At 50.4% G+C, this 20,622-nt stretch overlaps 1 protein-coding gene across 1 annotated transcript in view; it reads left to right on the plus strand.

Moving 5' to 3' along the window:
• The window catches only part of PTPRU (protein tyrosine phosphatase, receptor type U), an 86,366-nt gene that overhangs the window by 51,024 nt on the left and 14,720 nt on the right, over positions 1-20,622 (plus strand). The window contains 5 exon segments of the mRNA XM_018057242.1: positions 683-712; positions 4,015-4,172; positions 14,562-14,752; positions 15,456-15,531; positions 16,022-16,098. Coding sequence (XP_017912731.1) covers positions 683-712; positions 4,015-4,172; positions 14,562-14,752; positions 15,456-15,531; positions 16,022-16,098 — 532 coding nt within the window.

Genomic DNA, 20,622 nt, shown 5'->3' on the forward strand with positions numbered 1-20,622 from the left:
TCATGTGGCTCCTTTAATGGACCTCATACCCAGGGGCAGTCTGGGTGGCTGAGAGTGGCCCCAGTTGTCCTGGTGTCCAGCCCCCCTCCCCTTCCTGGCTCATTTCTTCCCAGCTTGCAGAGGGCTGTCCCCTCAGGGGCAGGGGAGCCTGCGGGGGGTAGGGGGGTGGCATGGGGACTGTGGGGGGTGGTCTGCAGGGGTGAGTGCACAGTTACCTGGAGTGTGTGAGTGCAGGCATCTGTGTGTGAGTGTGTTTGTCAACATGTCTGTGTATGTATCTGTGTGTGCCAGTGTGTGTGTTTGAGTACATGTGTCTGAGTGCATGCATGTAATAGGTCTGTGTAAGTGCATGAGTGTGTCCATGTGCTTCTGTGTGAGTGTGTGTATCCATGAGTGTGTCTGCATGTGTATTTCTCTTTGTGAACGCATGTGTGTAAAAGCCCTGCTTCCCTCCAGGCCCTTTCCCTACCTCCTTCTCACTCCAGGAGTGGGCTTGGGGAAGGTTCTGGAAGGAGCCGGGCCAGCCCTTGGGTCAGAGAAGGCCCTTCTGACCCGTTGGTCCCAGGCCAGCCTGGTCCCCAGCAGAGAAAGCACCAGGCCCCTCCTGCTGGTGGTGCTGCCCTGGGCCCCGCCTCGTGCACGAACCGTGGCCCACCTGTGTGTTCTCTTTGCACGCTGCCAGGAGAAACCACTATGCCTACTCCTACTACCCGTAAGTAGTGCCCCTGCCTGGGGGCCCCACCCCTCCTGGGGAGCCCCCGCCCCCGCCCCTGCCTCTGCCCTGCCTGAGGTCAGCGCCTCCTCCACGGCCACCCTGCCTCTGAGCTTCCCTCCTCTGCTGTCTTTCCTCTCCCCGCCGTCCTCCTGTGTGGAGGTCATGAGCGCTCTCTCTGTGCTGAGTCTCGGGTTCAGAACCAGCTCTCTGAGCCGCCCCAGACAAGTCACTTGACCTCCCGGAGCCTGCTGTCCTCTTGACCCCGAGGCAGCCCCTTGTGTCTCAAGCCATTCTTGCTGGTCGGGACCTCCCAACATCAGACCTCAGTCCATGTCCAGGAAGGTCTTCGCCCGGGTCCCACTCTGGGTCCACAGCCTGCGTGCACGTGCGTGTCGGGGGCAGACATAGGGTGGCTCCCAGGGCACCTCCAGCCTTTCTCTAGCTGGGCCCAGCTCCTCAGACTCACCGATCCCTGGGCGCCTCCCCTGAGCTCAGTTTTTCACACAGAAACCACAAAACAACCCTGAGAAGACGCCCTGTGGTCGCCCCATTTCACTGATGAGGAAACTGAGGCTCAGGGAGGTTAAGGACTTGTCAGAAGTCACAGAACGTGCAGAGACGGGGTTGCAGCCCAGGCCCCCCTCTGACTCCACGGCCTGCCGATGCCGCTCAGTTTTCCGCCTCTGGGATCTCTGACCCTGCAAGGCTTCCAGATCATTCCCCTGCACCCGTGCTTGTCCCATCCTTGCAGAGCAGGCCAGGTGTCCTGGGCCAGCCCAGAGGACGGTGGTCTCTCACCTCCTCCCTGGAGCCTCTTCTTGCATCAACATCACCCATTGTCACCCTGGCTTTTCCAGCAACCACACCCCTGTCAACACACGTGGAGCCTCCAGCTCAGCTGTTCCTTGAGCTCCTAACAAGGCAGCTCTCCGGCTCCCTCAACTCTGCAGGTGTTTTTTAAAACCATTATTTTACTGAAGTGTAGTTGATTTACAATGTTGTGTTAATATCTGCTGTACAGCAAAGTGACTCAGTCACACACATATATGCATTCTTTTCATAGTCTTTAAAATTTTCTTTTTAAATTGGAGGATAATTGCTTTACAGTATTGTGTTGCTTTCTGCCATACATCAACATGAATCAGCCATAGGTATACATGTGTCCCCATCTCCCACCCCATCCCACCCCTCTGGGTTGTCACAGAGCACCTAATTTTGACTCTAAATGCTGAACTTTTCCGAGTGTCCATATTACACGCCATCGGCTTGATCTCACCCTGAGGTCGTCTGGAGGCCGCGGTGAGCGGTGTCCCTCCTGGCTCTGTCTGCGGATCTGGTTGGTTGGTGTTTGAAGTTCTTCTTCCAAGTAGAGCAGGAGGCCTGGGCGGGAACAGAGCCCTGTGGTTCACCGCTGCAGACCGCCTCCTAGGCCAGGATCCTCTCGGGAAGGGTCCTCCTGGGGCTGCATGGTCCAGCCAGCCTGACGGGCCCTCTGTTGTCCCTGTGGTCGCTGGTGTCTGACCTGTCCCCCCGCCCTCTGTCTCCTTCCCCGCCTCTCTCCTTGTCATTATTCCTTTTTTCCCTCCTCTCCCTTCTCTGTATCCTCCTAATTCTCTTGTCCCACCCCCGTCTCCCTCTTCACCTCCCTTCCTCCTCCACCTTCTGTCCTATGTTGATGGTCAAGGTCACAGCCACGGAGACCTCTCCTCATCTGCCCCCAAAGGGTCTTTGGCTCTGCCCTGGGCCACAGTGAGGGAGACAGCCAGAGCCTGAAGGTCGGTGGGAGTCGGAGGCTTGGGCCCGCTGAGCTGTCTCAGATTGGGAAAGTCACACCCACCGCAGTGCATAGCCACACTGGTCCCCAGCACGGACACAGAGCCCTCTTTCCTGTGTTTCCCAGAGGAAACACATTGTTGTCCTGGCAGGAGGGGCATCCAGAGGTCATCCTGTCCCTCCCCCTGCCCCCAGCAGCTCTGGAGCCAGGACGGGCTGAGTGGAGTTTGTCTCTCTGGGGGAGTGAGTCCCACACTATCCCCTTCATCTCCACGATGACCAGTGTCCCTGAGCCTGCACGACCTGGAAGTCCCCTCTCAGGTCTGACCTGCGTCCTGCATGCTGCAGGGCTGGGCAGGTGAACAGCTCTCTCTCGAGCCTTCCCTGTGATCGGGTCCCGGCTCTTCTCCAGTCTCAGTGCCGTTCCACGTCCTTTCCCTTTGCCTGGGTTTCAGTCCCTCGGACGTGGAGCCTTGAGCCCTGCCTCCCCACCCCTGTACTCCCTCCCACTTTCCTCTGAGTTCCCTGGGGTTGCAAACTACCATCCACGTCTAAAGCTGGACTGAAGACCTGGGCTGTGCAGGGGTCCCTGCCCAGGGTCCTCTCCGAAGCTCCGCCTCTTGGGAGGGACTGGGCCTTCTCCCTCTGCAGCTTCTGGCAGCTGGATGGGCTGGTGGGCAGCGACAGGAATATGGATGCTGTGTGGATTACTTAAGTCTAGTGTGGCCTGTGGGAGGACCATCCTGGGGTTCCTGGGGGTAAGAAAAAGTTGTGATTGGAATTTATTCCGTGTCCACTGGACACTGGACACTGAGACTGGCCGAGCTCTAACCAGACCCTCTGCCTGAAGGAGAATTGCAGTGCTTTCCCATGCAGGAGGAAGAGGTCCCAGGGCAGCTGGGAGGCCAGAGGAAGGAAGGTTATGTGTGGGGCCTGCAAGGCCGGAGCTGGGCAGCCGTCTTCTTCGCTGTGGATGCAGTGATTGTTGTGACATGACAATAGGCCTAGAGTGACTGTCCTCCCCGTTTTCTGAGCCCTCAGGCCCAGTGAGAGTTAGCAGGCATATCCCAGCCTGAGGCCACCACTGCTCCATCCCTTGCTCTCAGCAAAGGTCCACAGGATAGGGACCCGTGTTGTTTAGTTCCCAAGTTGTGTCTGATTCTTTGCGACCCTGTGGACTGCAGCACACCAAGCCTCCCTGTCGCTCCCTATCTCCCAGGGTTTGCTCAAACTAATATCCATTGAATCAGTGATGCCATGCAACCATCTCATCTTCTGTCGTCCTCTTCTCCTTCTGCCTTCAATCTTGCCCAGCATCAGGGACCCCGCCCGATCCCTTTTGGGCAAAGAGGCAGCTTTCCGGGTCTGGTGAGCAAAGGATGGGGCCAGAGTCCCTTCAGTATCCAGAGATGCTTCTAGACTGGCTCCTGGCCTCAAGGCCCCTGACTGCCGGGTCTCCCCATCCACCTCTGGGTGCTGACCTGTCCAGCTGAGCACCCATGTCTCCCATCGACCCTCCTCTGCAGGAAGCCAGTGAACATGACCAAAGCCACTGTCAACTACCGCCAGGAGAAGACCCACATGATGAGCGCTGTGGACCGGAGCTTCACGGACCAGAGCACCCTGCAGGAGGATGAGCGGCTGGGCCTCTCCTTCATGGACGCCCACGGCTACAGCCCCCGGGGTGAGTGCCTGCCCCTTCCTTGTGGCCCCCAGGCACTCCTGCCCCAGATTCCTGAGCCAACAGCACAGAGGCCCCCATCAGTGGATTCTGTAACACCCCGAACCACGGGACTAAGCATCCTGCTGGGTACCAGCATGGGCCCTGGGGATACAGAGAAGGCACCGGTGTTATCTTTGCACTGGAGGAGCTTTAGGAAAATCGAGGTCTTAGACGCAGATTCATCTAAAAGGAGTGTGAGTTGCCTTGTTAATTGTGAGAAGTGTTCTGGAGACTCAGGGAAGGGAGTGCTGCTGTGGGGTCAGAGCCATCTCCTTCCTGCTGTGTGAAAGGGAGTGCTCTGGAATTAGACCTCTGTTTGCATCTCAGGTCCCCTGAGCTGTGTGACCTGAGGCAAGTGGCTTAACCTTTCTGGTTGTCTGCTTCCTCATGTATAAAATGAGGAGGAAGATCATCTCTGCTGGTGGTGCCACTGGGAGACTAAATGAGAATGGGTATACATTGTTTAGTGCTGTGGCTGGCCTGCAGGGAGAGGAGGGTGAGTCAGCTGTATATGCTAGGAGCTTCTCATCAGTCGCTTCATCACACATCTTTTGATTTGACTTAGTGCTGATTTGTACAAAAGGAAATAGACTATTTAGGAAAATCATGAAGTCGTAATAATACAATAAACACTGGTAAAGCCCACTGGTGAATTTGAAAGTCATCTGAATGCGTCTCTCATAGCCCCGACCTCCCTCTTAGATGTAAATATTCCCTTGAAATTTATGTTTATAACTTTCTTGGCTTTTGGGGAGTAATTTTTACCATGTGTGCGTGTGTCCCCAAACAGTGCATGCTATAATTTCGCTCATTCTGAGCTTGATAAAAATGAAATTGCTCTCTATTTTTCAGCTCAAAACCATGTTTCCAACATTTACCCAGGTGGATGTTTTGCTATAGTTCATTTATTTTCTCTGATGTATAGTTTTCCATTGTATGAATATATCACAATTTATTTCTCCATCCTGCCATCCACGGGCATTTGATTTGTTCCTAGTTCTCTTGTTATTACAAACGAGGCTGCTGTGAATGTTCTTAAATGAATCTCTAGATGCACCTGCACAGCAGCTTCTGGAAATAAGAGCTGCTGGATTATAAAGTATGTGCTTGTTCTGCTTTCTGAGACAGGGCCAAATTGTTTTCCAAAGCGTCTTTGCCCGTGTTCATTCCTAGCAGCAGGGCGTAAGAGTTTGCATCACTCCACATCGAGATCAAAACTTGCCAGGCTTCTTCACTTTCGCCAAACTAGTTTGTATAAAGATGGTAATTCTCTATAGTCTTAATTTGCATTTCTCTGATTACTAATGAAGTTGAACATATTTGCAAATCATCATCGGCCATTCAGGTTTCTTCTTCCGTAAAATGCCTGTTCATGTCTTTTACCTAATTTTCTGTTTGGTTTTCTGTTGCTTTCTTAGTGGTTTTTAGGAGTTCTTTATATATTTAGGATGAGACTCATTTGTCTCTTATGAATTGCAAATATCTTCTCCCAATTTGTGGCTCATCTTTGCTGGTTATTTATAGTGTCTTTGGATGAACAAATTTTTGTGTCGATTTAGTCAAGTTCATCAGTCTTTTCCTTTTTGATTTCTATTTTTGTGTTTGTTTAATGGATTCTTCTGTATGCAAAATTGCAAGACTTTTTTTACTTTTTTCTAAAACTTTTAATATTTTGCACTTCAGTTTTACATCTTCATCCATTTGTAGTTGATTTTTGTATGTGATATAAATTATTTGTTTTCTATAGGGAAAACCAACTGTCCCAGCATCAGGTATTACAGTTCATATTTTCACCACTGATTTGCAGAGCCACCCCGTATCATATATCACATTTCCGTATATATATGGGCTATGTTTTGGCTCCCTGTTCTTTATCATAGGCCAGTTTGGTGATTCCTGTGTCAGTACCAAGCCAGCCAATTACCATTGGTATCTAGGTCTTGATATCTGAAATGTCAAGCCCTCCCAACCTTGTTCTTCACCAAGGATGTCTTGGCTATATTTGCCTTCGTTCTTTTTCTTACAAGTTTTAGAATCATCTCTTCAAATTCCTTGGCAAACTTTGTTGGTGGAATGTGCGTTGAATCTTAGGATTGGTTTTCATTGTGTAAAACTGAAACTCGACATCCATTAAACTCCCTGTTCCCTCTCTTCTCAGTTCCTGGCCACCACTATTCTACTTTCTGACTTTGATTACTGTCTCATATAAGTGGAATCACGCAGTGCTTGTCTTTAGGGACTAGCTTATTTCACCTAACGTAATGTCCTCAGAGTTCATCCACGTCGTAGCACCTTTTAGAACTGCCTGTTTTTAAATTGCTTTTTGAAAAAATTAATTTTTTTAACTCCTAGTTTTTGGCTGCACCGCATGTCATGAGGGATCTTAATTCCCTGCCCAGGGATCATACCTGTGGCTCCTGAAGTGGAAGCTGAGTCCTAACCCCTGGGCTGCCAAGGAACTTCCAGACTTGCCTTTCTTTTTAAGGCTGAATAATATTCTATCGTATGTATATGCTCGCTTTTCTGACCCATTTGCCTGTTGATGAACACTTTGGTGGTTTCCAAGTTTTAGCTATTGTGAATAACACTCCAGGCAAGAATACTGGAGTGGGTTGCCGTTCCCTTCTCTAGGCGATCTTCCCAACCCAGGAATGGAACCCAGGTCTTCTGCACTGTAGGAGAAGCCTGAGCCGCCAGGGAAGCCTGCTATGAACATGGGTGTGTACAAACATCTGTCCAGGTCCCTGCTTTCAGTACTTTTGGGTATATACCCAGAAATGGAATTGCTGGATCATACAGTGGGTCTATTTTTAATTTTTTGAGGGCCTGCCACAGTTTTCGACCGTGGCTGCACCATTTTGCATCCCCCCTAGTAGTGCACAGGGGTTCCAGTTTTCCCCACATCCTTGCCAGTACTTGTTTTCTGTTAAAGAAAAAAAAAAATTATAGTAGCCATCGTCATGGATGTGAGATGGTATCTCGTAGTTTTGATTTTCTTTTCCCTAATGCTGGAGTGATGTGATGTTGAGCATCCTTTCATGAGTTTATTGGCTGCTTGTGTACTTTATTTGGAGAATTTTTGAATTGGGCTGTTTGTCCTTTTGCTGTTGAGTTTTAAGAGTTCTATATTTAATCTGGATATTAATCCTTATCAGATAAATGATTTACAAACATTTTTATCTCATTCTGTCGGTTGCCTTTTTACTCTGCGATTAGTATCTTTTGATGAACAAATGTTTACACTTTGATGTTGTCCATTTTGTCTGTTTTTTCTTTTGTTGCTTATGCCTTTGGTATCATAGCCCAGAAATTCTTGCCAAATCTTATGTTATGAAGCTTTTGCTCTATGTTTAGATCTTACATTTAGGTCTTTAGTCCTTTCTGAGTTAATTTTTGGGTATGATGTTAGATAAGGGTCCAACTTCATTCTTTTGCATATGGATGTCCAGTTTTCCCAGCACACATGGGGTATATTTTTAGAATATTATATTTCTAAGTATGGGTCATATGGAGAAATGCAGTTGATTTTTGTGCGAATAGATATTGGTCTTATTTCCATCCACCTTGATAAACTTTCTTTTCTAATGGAAGTATAGTTGGGTTATAGTATTGTTAGTTTCAGGTATATAATATAATTTGATATTTTTCTAGATTATAGACCGTGGAAAGTTATTACACTATTATTGGCTATATTCTCTGTGCTGTATATTACATCCCTGTGGCTTTTAAAATTTATAACTGGTAGTTTGTACCTCTAAATCCTTTTCATCTATTTTGCCTTTCCTCCTCCCCCTTGCCCCTCTGGCAAAACCTAGTTTGTTCTCCATGTCTGTGAGTCTATATCTGTATTGTTATATTTGTCTATTTGTTTGACTCTTTAGGAGCTACTCATAATGTCATTTTTCTTCCTTTAGTTTGTTAGTGAGGTGAGTGACAGTTTTAGATTTTCCTTTTTTTCCCTTAAAAATTATTTATTTTTAATTGGAGGATAATTGTGTTACAATATTGTGTTGATAGATTTTCTAATGTTAAAATAACCTTCCATTCCTGGGGTAAATTCGACTTGGTCTGATGTGTAATATTTTTTTATGAATTATTTGATTTAGTATAATTATAATATAGTTCAAGATTCTAAAGCTGTATTCCCCAGTGGGATTGGCCTGTAATTTTTCTTTTTTGTGTTATCTTTCTCTGGTTTCTGGTATCCAGATTCTACTCGTCTTATAAAATGCACAGAGATCTTGTCTCATTTTTCCTTATCACAGAAGATTGAACTCATTGGCTCCAAGTCCCTGAAAGTTGGGTGGAATTCATCAGTGAAACCAAAAGAGTCCCTGTCTTTAGTTTTCTTTATGGAAACATTTAAAACTTTTCATTCAATTTATTTAAAGGAATAAAGAGTTCTTCAAGCTTTCTGTTTTTAAAAGACACTTTTAGTGTTATATTTGTCTAGGAATGTGTCCATTTCATTTATGCTTTCAAGTCCATTGACTTGCATTTCTGCATGATGTTCTCTGTGACCTTCCCTCATTAAATTTAACTACAGCCCTGCATGCTGCTGCTGCTAAGTCGCTTCAGTCGTGTCCGACTCTGTGCGACCCCATAGATGGCAGCCCACCAGGCTCCTCCGCCCCTGGGGCTCTCCAGGCAAGAACACTGGAGTGGGTTGCCATTTCCTTCTCCAATGCATGCAAGTGAAAAGTGAAAGTGAAGTCGCTCAGTCCTGTCTGACTCTTAGCAACCCCATGGACCGCAGCCCACCAGGCTCCTCTGTCCATGGGATTTTCCAGGCAAGAGTACTGGAGTGGGTTGCCACTGAGCTGTTAATCAACTCTTCATCTTACAAACAAGGAAACAGAGATGCAGAGAGGAGAATCACTTGTCTGGGTCAAACCGCCAGAAGGTGGCAGAGTCAGGATTTAAATGCAGGTATCTTTGAATTGCAAATTGCTGTATCACGCAGGCCTGGTGGACCGGGTAGGATTTGGGGTGGCAGAGACGGGAAGCAAAGGCATCTATGCATGAGGTAAATGCACAGAGCATGTGCAAATGTAAATGCGTGTGTAAATGCACACTTCACAACCTGGCGAGGTCTGCTTGGGCAGAAAACTCTAGTGGGTTTTGGGGGGAGTGGGAGGTGGGGGTGCTGTGGGCACACATCTTGCTGCTGAGTCCTAGGGAGAGACGGAGAGAGGCAGGAAACACGGGCTCTGCACCCAAGAAGCTCACTGTCTAGTTGGGAAGTGAGATGGACCCAGGAGACTCAGCACTGGGCTAACTGCTGGCGGAGCAGTGGGGAAAATGTGTTGCCATAGTCTTGAGAAGACACACCTTTGGGCAGGGGAGGCCAGGGTTTCAGCTGAGATGGATAAGATCTGATGGACGGTGAGGAGGGGTGGACACTGAAGGCAGGATGCTGGACGCAGGGGGAAGGTGTGACGGCTGGGAAGCTCAAGATGTATTCAGGAGACTGAAGCTCAGTCTTAAGGCTTCTCTCTTTCTTTATGCCGCATCCTGGTCTAACCGCTACTTTTCTTTTCCTAACAGTGAGGCCAGATTTTTGTGGTTTAAAACCATGTTGATTAGAGTCAACCTCAGTATGGAAATTTTAAATAGGGACTTCCCATGCTGAGTAAATGTTGAGCTGGGATGTTCCCAAGTTGTTGGAATGTGCCCCTGTGGATTCTGATCCTGCCCTGAAACCCTCAGACCCTCTGGGTTCTCATCCTTCCAGAGCTCTTGACCGCTATGGGAACCAGAGGGTCCCGGCCAAATGGTTTGTCAAATAAATGCCCCTTATTTGACACCTCAAATGCCCTCTTATCAGGAAGAGGAAATCAGAGGAAGACAATAGGGTCCTGGAGTCAGATGGGCTGAGCATGAATCCTAATGCTGCCACTTAAGCAACAGGGCATTCAACCCTTCTGGCCTCAGAATATAGAATGGGTTGCTATGCCCTCCGCAAGGGGGTCTTCCTGACCCAGCTATCAAACCTCTGTCTCTTATGTCTCCTGCATTGGCAGGTGGGTTCTTTACCGCTAGTGCCACCTGGGAAGCCCATACAAATGAAAGTGTTAGTCACTCAGTTGTGTCTGACTCTTTGTGACCCCATGGACTGTAGCCAGGCTCCTCTGTCCATGGAATTCTCCAGGCAAGAATACTGGAGTGGGTAGCCATCCCCTGCCCCAGGGGATCTTCCCAACTCAGGCGTTGAACCAGGTCTCTTGCATTGCAGGCAGATTCTTTACCCTGTGAGCCACCAGGGAAGCCCCTATGTAATAAGGGGAATAACAATAACACCTACATCATAGGGATATTCTAAGGATTGAATGGCTTAAGAATCATGCCAGGCATATGAAAGCCCTCAGTATGTTAGATCTTGTTAGCTATTGTTACAGGTTGTGTTTCTTTAAAGTTGCTTGCTAATTGCAAATAGTGAAGGAGAAGTATAGCGTGCTGTTGGTTGCATAGCTGGTGGCCTGTCTTCATCAAGGGTGGATGGGAATTGGGGGAAGTGCCTATCTTTGAGGAAAGTCTGAGGATCCTCATTTTCAAATGAGGAAACTGAGGTCCAGAGAGGTCGAGTGACTTGAGTCAGAATTCACATTCAGGCTCCTCTGACTCCACACCCAGTGTTCTTTCCTCTGGGCCTCCAGTCCTCCCCGCAAAACGTCAGCTGTCCAGTGGTTCAGTTCAGTTCAGTTGCTCAGTCATGTCCGACTCTTTGCAACCACATGGACTGCAATACACCAGGCCTTCCTGTCCATCACCAACTCCCGGAGTTTACTCAAACTCATGTTCATTGAGTCGGTGATGCCATCCGACCATCTCATCCTCTGCTGTCCCCTTCTCTTCCTGCCTTCAATCTTTCCCAGCATCAGGGTCTTTTCAAATGAGTCAGGTCTTTGCATCAGGTGGCCAAAGTATTGGAGTTTCAGCTTCAGCATCAGTCCTTCCAATGAATATTCAGGACTGATTTCCTTTAGGATGGGCTGGTTGGATCTCCTTGCAGTCCAAGGGACTCTCAAGAGTCTTTTCCAACACCACAGTTCAAAAGCATCAATTCTTTGGTGCTCAGCTTTCTTTATAGTCCAACTCTCACACCCATACATGACTCCTGGGAAAACCATAGCTTTGACTAGCTGGACCTTTGTTGGCAAAGTAATGTCTTTGCTTTTTAATATGCTGTCTAGGTTGGTCATAATTTTTCTTCCAAGGAGCAAGCATCCAGTGGTTACTCCCCCAAATTATCCCATAATCATTATGGAGCTGGAGAAAGCCAAGGCCAGCGCCTGAGTGCCCACCTTGAAGCTGAGGGCTGGCTCTTACCTTCCTTTCTGGGGCTTCCAGCTGTGCGGGCAAGCTAGTCCTCAGGATCTGTGTGTGTGTGTGTGTGTGTGTGTGTGTGTGTGTGTGTGTGTGTGTGTGTGTTAGAGAGGGAGAGAGAGATCCTGTGGGAATGCATGGGTGAGAAGAGTAAGGATATGTCTTCTCTGGGCCCAGGAAGTGGAACATCTTCCTGGCAGCATCATCATTCATCATCCTTTGTCCTCTGGTGGTCTTGTTTGGAGAACATCTTGTTGCTCTCGGGCTCACCTGGAAGCTGCCCAGATTTGGCTCTGGCTTCCTCCCAACCAGTGGGGGCATTTGCTTGTCTTCAGCCATTGCCAGATGATTCCATGCCTACTTTTGAGGCCCTATCAGAGCTTTCAGCCTTTCAAGATCTCTGAGATGAGCTGCTGGATTTTCTGTCTGGAGAGCTCACTGTGGAGCTGTCAACACGGTTTCCATGAAGAACACTTAGGACCCCTTCATCTCTGATATCTTTGAACCAGCAGAAGTCTTTTTTTGCTTGAAATTTGTGTGCTTGTCTTGTGTGCTTGTTGTGGATGCTCTTTAGAATTGTCATGTCTTAGACCAGGATCCAGTGGTGGAGAAGGACCCGGGCAGAAAGGCCACCTCTTGTCAACCATCTGGGCTGGCTTTCTGAAACTCAAGGGGATCCTCCTTTTCCTGGAAACTCCCAGTGATGTCCACAGCCCCATCTGCAGGTGCTCATGTGCCAGGCACTGGGCTGGGTGCTGTGTATACATAATCTTGGTATAGAATCAGCCTGCAGTGCAGGAGATGCAGGAGACCTGGGCTTGATCCCTGGGTCGGGAAGATCCCCTGGAGAAGGGAATGGCCACCCACTCCAGTATTCTGGCCTGGAGAATCCCATGGACAGAGGAGCCTGGCGGGCTACAGGCCACAGGGTCACAGGAGTCGGACACGACTGAGGTGACTTAGCATGCATGCACATTGAATATTTATATCATCATATTGGAGAGTAACAGTTTTAATCTTCATTTGCCGTATGAAAAGGGAAATTTCTGGAGAGTAAGTAACATCCCCAAGGTTACATGCAGAACTGGGGTTTGATCTGAAGCCTGTCTGACACCAGATCCTGTCTCTTAATTGCCATAGTATACTGTATTCCCCTGAGGATATTTCATGAAACAAACAGTCTGTCTGTGGTGAAAGACGGAGGTGAAACCTTGCTATTCCCACCCATCTCTTGGAGATTTAAAATACACACTAACTTGTTGGAAGCCCTAGGAGGTTTCACAGGGGAAAACAACCTACTTATTTTTATTTAAACCAGAATTTCACAAACTCCTTTAAAACACAGAACCTCTCCCCATGATCCTTCTCTTTGTTGAATATGTGAGTCATCGGGCATGACCAGTATTTTCTGGAACACACTTGGGCAGCCACTGCCTTAGGCAAATCTCTCCTCTTCAGATCTCAGTTTCTCTACCTGAAAAATGAAGGGCTTGAGGCATTTGACCACAAATGTGTAATGGGTGGGCTTCCCTGGTGGCTCAGACAGTAAGGAATCTGCCTGCAATTCAGAAGACCTGGGTTTGATCCCTGGGTAGGGAAGATGCCCTGGAGAAGGAAATGGCAACCCACCCCAGTATTCTTGCCTGAAGAATTCCATGGACAGAGCAGCCTGGTGGACTACTGTCCATGGGGTCACAAAGAGTCAGACATGAGTAACTCACACGCACACACACACATACACGTGTGTAACTGGTACGTGGCTTGCCCTCCAGCTGTAAGCAACTGGAAATCTGGATAAAACATGTGAAACAGTTGTTTTCAGACATTGGGCACCAGGCAGTCCTCCACTGTGATTCCTGAGAAAAGCAAAACAAACTGAAGTGCCTGCCTCGCATTGCCCCTCTACCTCGAGGCAGCTTTCAAACCTCGGCACAGGAAGTGGAACCCAAGCAGGGCCCACAGTCTCCCTGATTTGAGGAGGCAGAGATTGGAGTTTGGGGAGGGTGGCGGTGTCTGTCTGGGTATTTATTGCATTCATTCCACCCATTAGTCAAGACTGGGAATTAAGAGTCCAGACCTGATGGATGGATATGAGTTCACCAGGCATCAGGGGATAGTGGTGCAGAGGAAGACCATGTGTGAAGACTTGGGAAGGGAGGCCCGCTGGGAGTCCTCCACTTGCCCCTGCGGGCTCAGAGCTGGGCAGAGAACAGTGGTGAGACATGCAGGGAAAGCCCCTGCACCGCAGCCAGGCCAGGAGGAGGGAATACGTGCTGAGTGTGTGGGAGTGAGTGTTTTAAGCTAGGTGTGGCTGAATGGGGCTGTTCCTCCATCCCAGGACCTGACCAGGGGGACCAGGGTGGGATGTTCTTGGGGAGGCTGGCCAGGAGAGCTGGGGAGTGCTGGTCCATGGGGAAGGGATGGTTTTCTGGAGTGTGGGGCAGCGTGATCCTCTCCACCTGCTCTCCATGGGCTGAGCTGCCACACAGGCTGACAATGGAAATGCTTGCGCTGGAGAAACGCCTCTATTCAGGTGCTTCCCGTTCATCTGTGGAGGGGGTGGCAACGGCAGCTAATTTCAGGACTTGCTTGTCTTTGAATAGGGTGATTGCTGGGAGTTGTCAGTGTTCCAGATTGTTCCCTGGGAGAAAGAGGGGGAGGAACGAAGGGATGTCGTGGGCTCTGCTGAGCGCTGCCCCCTGCAGGCTGAAGTCACAGAGGGGGCCCTCGCTGGGAAGCCCGGGCGGGTGAGGGGACGAGGGATCCCATCTGCAGGGCTGGGCCAGAAGGGCCCCTAGAGGGCATGTGACCCGATCCCCTCATTCTACCAATGGGAAGACCGGGACGCCCCAGGGAAGGGGCTCATCCAGGGTCACCCAGGGCGGCCCAGCCAGCTGCCTGGCTCTAGCAAACAACCCAGGCATCCTCCACGCTGGCTGTGCTCCCATCCCTCCCTCGGCTCCCCTGAGTCCATGCTGGGGCCTGTGCACATCAGGAGTCCCTTTTTCCTTTCTCTGGCTGCAGGAGACCAGCGCGGCGGTGGGGTCACTGAGGCCAGCAGCCTCCTAGGGGGCTCACCGCGGCGGCCGTGTGGCCGGAAGGGCTCCCCGTATCACACGGGGCAGCTGCACCCTGCGGTGCGTGTGGCCGATCTCCTGCAGCACATCAACCAGATGAAGACAGCCGAGGGCTACGGCTTCAAGCAGGAATATGAGGTGCCTGGCCCCGTCCAGCTGGGACCCCCTCCAGGGCCTTCCCTGGCTCCTCCTCACTGTGGACCCTGGCAGCCCTCAGCTGGTCCCTGGATGGATCCTTGCCCTGACGGTCCCCATCTCAAGCTAATTTCTTGGCCTTGACCTTGGCCCTAATCTCAGCCTGACCTGGTTTCTCCCTCATCCTAACCCTGACTTAAAAAGTGTCTGAATCTTATGTTGGTCTCTGTCTGGACCCTGCCAGGATCCTTTATCTATCCCTGATGTGGACCTGACCACTAACACTGACCCTGACCTCCAGCCCAAACCCCAGTGTAACTTTGACCCTAACTTTCATCCTAAGCTCCGTTTGAACTCTGACTTGAATCCCATCCTACCTCCGTCTGGACTTAACTTGACCCTCAAAATTTTACCTTCATCCCAGGTCAGACGTGGATTTGACCTAAACCTAACCTTCATTCTGAAATGTCTCTGAGCTATAATTACCTCTTTCCCCCTCTTTTTCTCACTCCCCTCCCCACACTGCTTGGTATTAACCTTAGTCCCTCACATATAAAGGAATATAGAGTGACTTCATCTCAGGCCCCAAGTTTAACCCTGAACCTGGCCCTTACCGTGGTCCTACCTCCTTCTGTTGACAGGGTCGGGCTCTTGGGAGGGGAGGGACTTCCCTCCCCCCACTAACTATGCCTTTCCCTTCTGGCAGAGTTTCTTTGAAGGCTGGGATGCTACAAAGAAGAAAGACAAGGTCAAGGGTGGCCGACAGGAGCCCGTGCCTGCCTGTGAGTCCTGCAGGAGGGCCTGCGATCGGGGGCAGTGGGTGGGAGGAAGCAGGAAGAGGGAGAAGAGCAGAGTGAGCCGCTTATGGAGGGCCTGTCGCAGGCTGGGCTGTGCGCTGAGCACCACGCTCCTCATCTGACTTAGTGTTCTCAGCAGTCCTGTGACGTGGGATGTAGTAGAACTCCCACTTTACAGATGAGGAAACTGAGGCTTGAGAGGTTAAGCTCCCCTCCCGGGGTCACACAGCTGATACCTGCCAGAGCAGCACCGGGCCTCGGGCCTCCTTGACACTGCAGCCCCGACTAACCACTGGCCTGTCCTACCTCCAGTGATACGGAGGGCCCGCTGGTCAGCCCTGAGTCTCTGGGTTCCCTGACTGCCCTGCCTGTGCCCCGGCTCTGGCCTCCAGGAAGCCTCCCTGCTACTGCCCCGGGGCTGGGCTCCCCAGCTCAGCCCCTGCCTGCCCCATGGCCACGTGCTGTGTATTTCCAGACGATCGGCACCGAGTGAAGCTGCACCCGATGCTGGGAGACCCCGACGCTGACTACATCAATGCCAACTACATAGATGTGAGTGCCTCGCCCCGTCGCGTCCGCCGACTGGCCCTGGCCGCTCCAGGCTCACTGTCCCGGTGGGGCGGGACCCGGCAGGGAAGAAGTTGGGGTTCACGTGGCTGGATTTCTGAGTGCCCCCACCTCCTGCAGTCAGTGCCAGGGAGCTCAGCAGAGGGGAGGACAGAGTGGGCAGCAGCTCTCAGGAGGGCTTCCCTGGGCTGGGGGTGTGAGTGAAGCAGAATGGAGGCAAGAGGGCAGACAGCCAGGCCTAGATGTGAGAACAGGTCCCCTCTCAGTGAGGGGCCCCGAGGCTGGAGGTGGGGTTCTCATGGCACACAGTCAGGCTGAGTCAGGCAGGGGCTGGACTGTGAAGGCCTCAAATGGCAGGCTGAGGAGCTGGGCTTTTTTCCTAGGGGCATCAGGAAGCATTGGAAGTGTTGGACTGTGACAAACTCAGGTTAATTGACCATGTACTGTGTGCCAAGCACTGTGCTAAGCACTTTATGCCAAATATTTAATTGTCTATAACTCCAACAACCACCCTATGCTGTGGTCAGCATCGTGGCCTCACTTTACAGGTGAGGAAAACTGGGGCTCAGAGAAGTGAAGCTCCTTTTCCTCTAGGTGACCCAGCTAGCAAGTGGTCAAGAAGGGAGCCGAATCTCAGCTGGTCAGGGTCTCCAGAGCCTGTGCTGCTGATGACAAGGCTGTCCTGCCAACCGCAGCAGCTACTGGTCAGGCTGGACCAGAGGGAGGGGCTGGAGACAGGGCAGGCAGCCAGCGGGGCCTGGGCTTGGGTGTGAAGAAGAGGCGATGAATCCGCTCCCCAAGTGTGGATGAGAGTGGGACAGGACAGGCCCAGGGACGCTGATCAGACTCTCCGACCGGCAGCAAGTCAAGTGGGCAGAGAATCACTTATTCATTCATTGGATGTTAAATGTATTTTGAGCATCTACTGTGTACCAGGCATTGTGCTGGCCACCAGGAATACACCTGTGAAAAAGGAGACATAGTCCCTGCTTTCCTTGAATCCGTAGATTCTAGTCGGGGAGGCTCATAAACATACAAGTGGAATGAATTCAGGTTAGATGGGCAATCACAGGCCAGGAAAGAGGAGTGAATGACTTTCTCAGCATTGTACCGCAAAGGTAGTGGTGGGGCCAGCTTTAGCCGTGTTGGGCTGCATGGAGTCAGAGGGCTTGCGCTGGCTTTGGGTGGCTGGAGAGGGAAGGGAAGGGTAATCTCAGGCAGAACCAGTGTGCCAGGTCAGAGGTGTATCCGGGAGTGGGGAGCAATCAGGGATGGTGGATGTGACCTCTCTTCTCCTTCTTCACTTCCTCCTGGTGGCCAGATGCGCTCGCCCATATTTGCCAGAATCCCTTGCTTTCTCCCCCACCCACCCCCTCTCTCACCCTCTCCTCAGGCTGCAGTGTGGTCCGACCTGGCCTTGCCTCTCAGACTTCGGCAGCTATGGGGACAGGGACAGGGGCCTCGCCTCAGGGTCTTCAAGGCCCTAGTCGGCTTCTCCTGGGGCCCCGCTGGGGCCCTGCCCCTGCCCTTCTCTTGCCCAGGCCCGGCCACCCGTCTCTGCTCTGCCACGCCTGCTGGGCATCACCCATTCCAGCCACTCCTGTGCCCTGCCGTCCACCTCCATCTGCCTCTGGCCTAATATCTGTCTCTTTTGCTTTGTCCTGTTCCCTCACTGGAATCATTAAGATTCGGATAAACCGTGAAGTAAGTATCTCTCTCCCGTTTCCTCCTTCTCCTGTCTGTCTGACCGGCCGTATCTCAGGCTCTCTCGCAGTCTCTGGCTGTCTCTCTTCCTCTCTCTTGTCTCTGTCTTCCTTCTCCTCCACTTGTGTGCCCAGCACCAACCGTCCATGTCAGCAGCCTGGCCAGGGGCCGCTGGGGCTGAAAGTTCGACACGATCCCTGTTGTAAACAATGCCCTCCATCCCTTCTACCCTAAGCCGGGGCCTGCAGTGTCTGGGTGCCTCCCCAGGCCCCGGCCATCTCCCCGGCCAACACCTCTGTCTCCCTGCTCAGCTCCCTGTGCCCGATGAGTCCTCATTAGCCATACCTTCTGCGGGCCTGGGAGGGCTCGGGTGGGAGGAGCTGCCCGGGGTGCCCTGTCCTCCCGCTGCTTGGGGGTCCCAGGCATGGCCCCAGGCACTCCCCTTTAGTAGTAGTTTCCCTTGTGTTCCAGTCCCTTTGTGGTCAGTTTGCTTGAAACTCAACCCTCACCGCTTTGCCCTCAAATTTAGCCCTAATTTGAATGTTTTATTTTGGGGGAGCAGTTGGGTATTTTATAATTTTGCTATGTGTGGGCCTTATTAAGAATTAAAAAAAAAAATTCCACCTAGCAGAGTCCTCTCATTTGATTTTTTAAATCTAACTTTTGTAATAGTCGATGGGATTTTTTTGGGGGATACCTTGTCTATTTTATCTTCTTTTTTTCTTTTACAAATATATGTCTGGCTTTTTTATGATTGGAAAAATACAACTCATTATTAGACTTTCAGACAACATGTGTATGCTTGGGGCCTCGCACTAATATATAAGGCGTAAGGTCCCTGCTGTAGCATCTGCTGAAGATGAAGGCTGTTCCTCATGTGTTCCTAGATACCCTCTGCCTTATTTTGAGTTTCTTTACACAGTTGATTTATAAAGTTGCTAAACTTAAATGAAATATTAGACCCACAGAAGGCAATGGATATACTCAGCCTTAGCAACCCCATTAGGAGGTGATGAATATAGATCATTATATATCTATATTTTTACTTAAAAATTTTTTTTATTTTAAATTTTTTGGCTACACGGCATGGCCTATGGGATCTTAGTTCCCCAGTCAGTTTCCCAATCAGGGATTGAATCCGTGCTCCCTGCATTGAGAGTGTGGAGTCTTAACCGCTGGACAGCTGAGCAAGTCCCTAGATCATTATACGTTTTTACATCTCAATCTCCATATAACACATTCATTTAGTTGTTGCCAGACTCTTATGAAATATCCTGAGGGGACATGGCTTATTTCATTTTCAAGGGCCTGTTACCAAAAACATTATTGGCTGAGTACGTGCTCTGTGCCAGGCACTTCTGGCACCTCATGGCATCTTTGCCACACTCTATGAGGTTGAGACCTGCATTTGGCAGATGACAAAACTGAGGCTTAAAAAGATTGAGTGGCTTACTCATGGCCCCAAGGCTCTGGATTAGCAGAGTCGGGGCCTCAAATCCAACCTGAGCCCTGTACCCTTACGTGAGACCCCCCCCCCAACCCTTACATGAGACCCTGGATCTCTCTCTTTGGGGGCATTGGGATGCCCCAGGGGCCTTGCCCACTGCGCAGGTAGTCAGTCTCCTAGCTCTGCCCTCTCAAAGGCACCAAGGAGGGGCGAGTGTCTGCCCGGGAACAGGCTCCTAGGACATGCTGATGCCCCAGAGTAGGAGCACCCCTGCTTTCTAATCCTGGTCTCTAAAGCGGGTGTGCTCAAGGTGGTCTCCTTATCTTCCTTTAACATCTGATCATTTAGAACTTTCCATTTCACTGTCCTCTGTGTGATGTAATTGTGCAATAATGCACACGTGCAACTAATAAGTGAACATACAGATATTGAAAGCCATCTGTCTGAAAAATTATTGAGCTATTTGCTGTATGTGTTGATTAGCAGTTGGGTGCTGGCAATATGCTGGGCACTGGAGACTCTGGCTCTCATGTGAGAGTCTCAAGCAAACTGGCTTTAGGTGGAGTAGCCTGTTCCCAGCTTGACTGAGGCTAGGGGTGGAGGGCAACACTGGCAGCACCTCTGCCGAGCGCCCCCTCTGACCTGTTGCCCAGCAGCTCCCCTAAAGACATGAAGCAGAGGCGTGGCTGGGGAGACAGTGGGAAGGAGTTAGGCTAGACCTGGAGAAGTTCCGGTAGTGAGGGCTAAGTGACTCTGGGAGGCTCTTCAGTCTTGGTAACTTTGACTATGTTTTGGTCATTTTCATGGGAACGTGTAGGTATACAGCATGTGCGTGTCTTGGTGTTATCCTCATATTCTGGAGGAGAACAGAGGCTTAGAGAGTCAGATAGCCTGGCTACTCCAAGCGTGTTTTGAGGCCCCGCCTTGGCACCACCTGGGATCTGGTTGGAAATGCACAATCCCAGGCCCTGCCCAGACCGTCTGAATCTGAATCTGCCTTTTAACAAGATCTCCAGGAGATTCGTGTGCGCATTAAAGGCTGAGAAGTGCCTGCTTAGTGCCTAGAATCACACAGTTACTACCTGGCAGCAGAGACCCAGCTCGGCCTGACCCAAGACTCGTATTGTTAACTCCTGTCATACACTGCTGTCTGCCCAGTAATTCTTGATGTTCGCACCATTGAGACCTTCAGTGATACTTGTTGACATTTAAAGTGGTAGCAGTAATAATGGCGACTATTGATTAAGTACTGGCTTTGTGTTTGCCATGTGCCAAGCCCTTAATGTGTGTAACTTTACCCTTCCCAGCAGCCCAAGGAGATAAATACTATACTTATTCCCATTGTATAGATGTGAAAA

The sequence above is a fragment of the Capra hircus genome, chromosome 2 (genome assembly GCF_001704415.2).
Source record: "Capra hircus breed San Clemente chromosome 2, ASM170441v1, whole genome shotgun sequence".
NCBI classification, from domain to species: Eukaryota; Metazoa; Chordata; class Mammalia; order Artiodactyla; family Bovidae; genus Capra; species Capra hircus.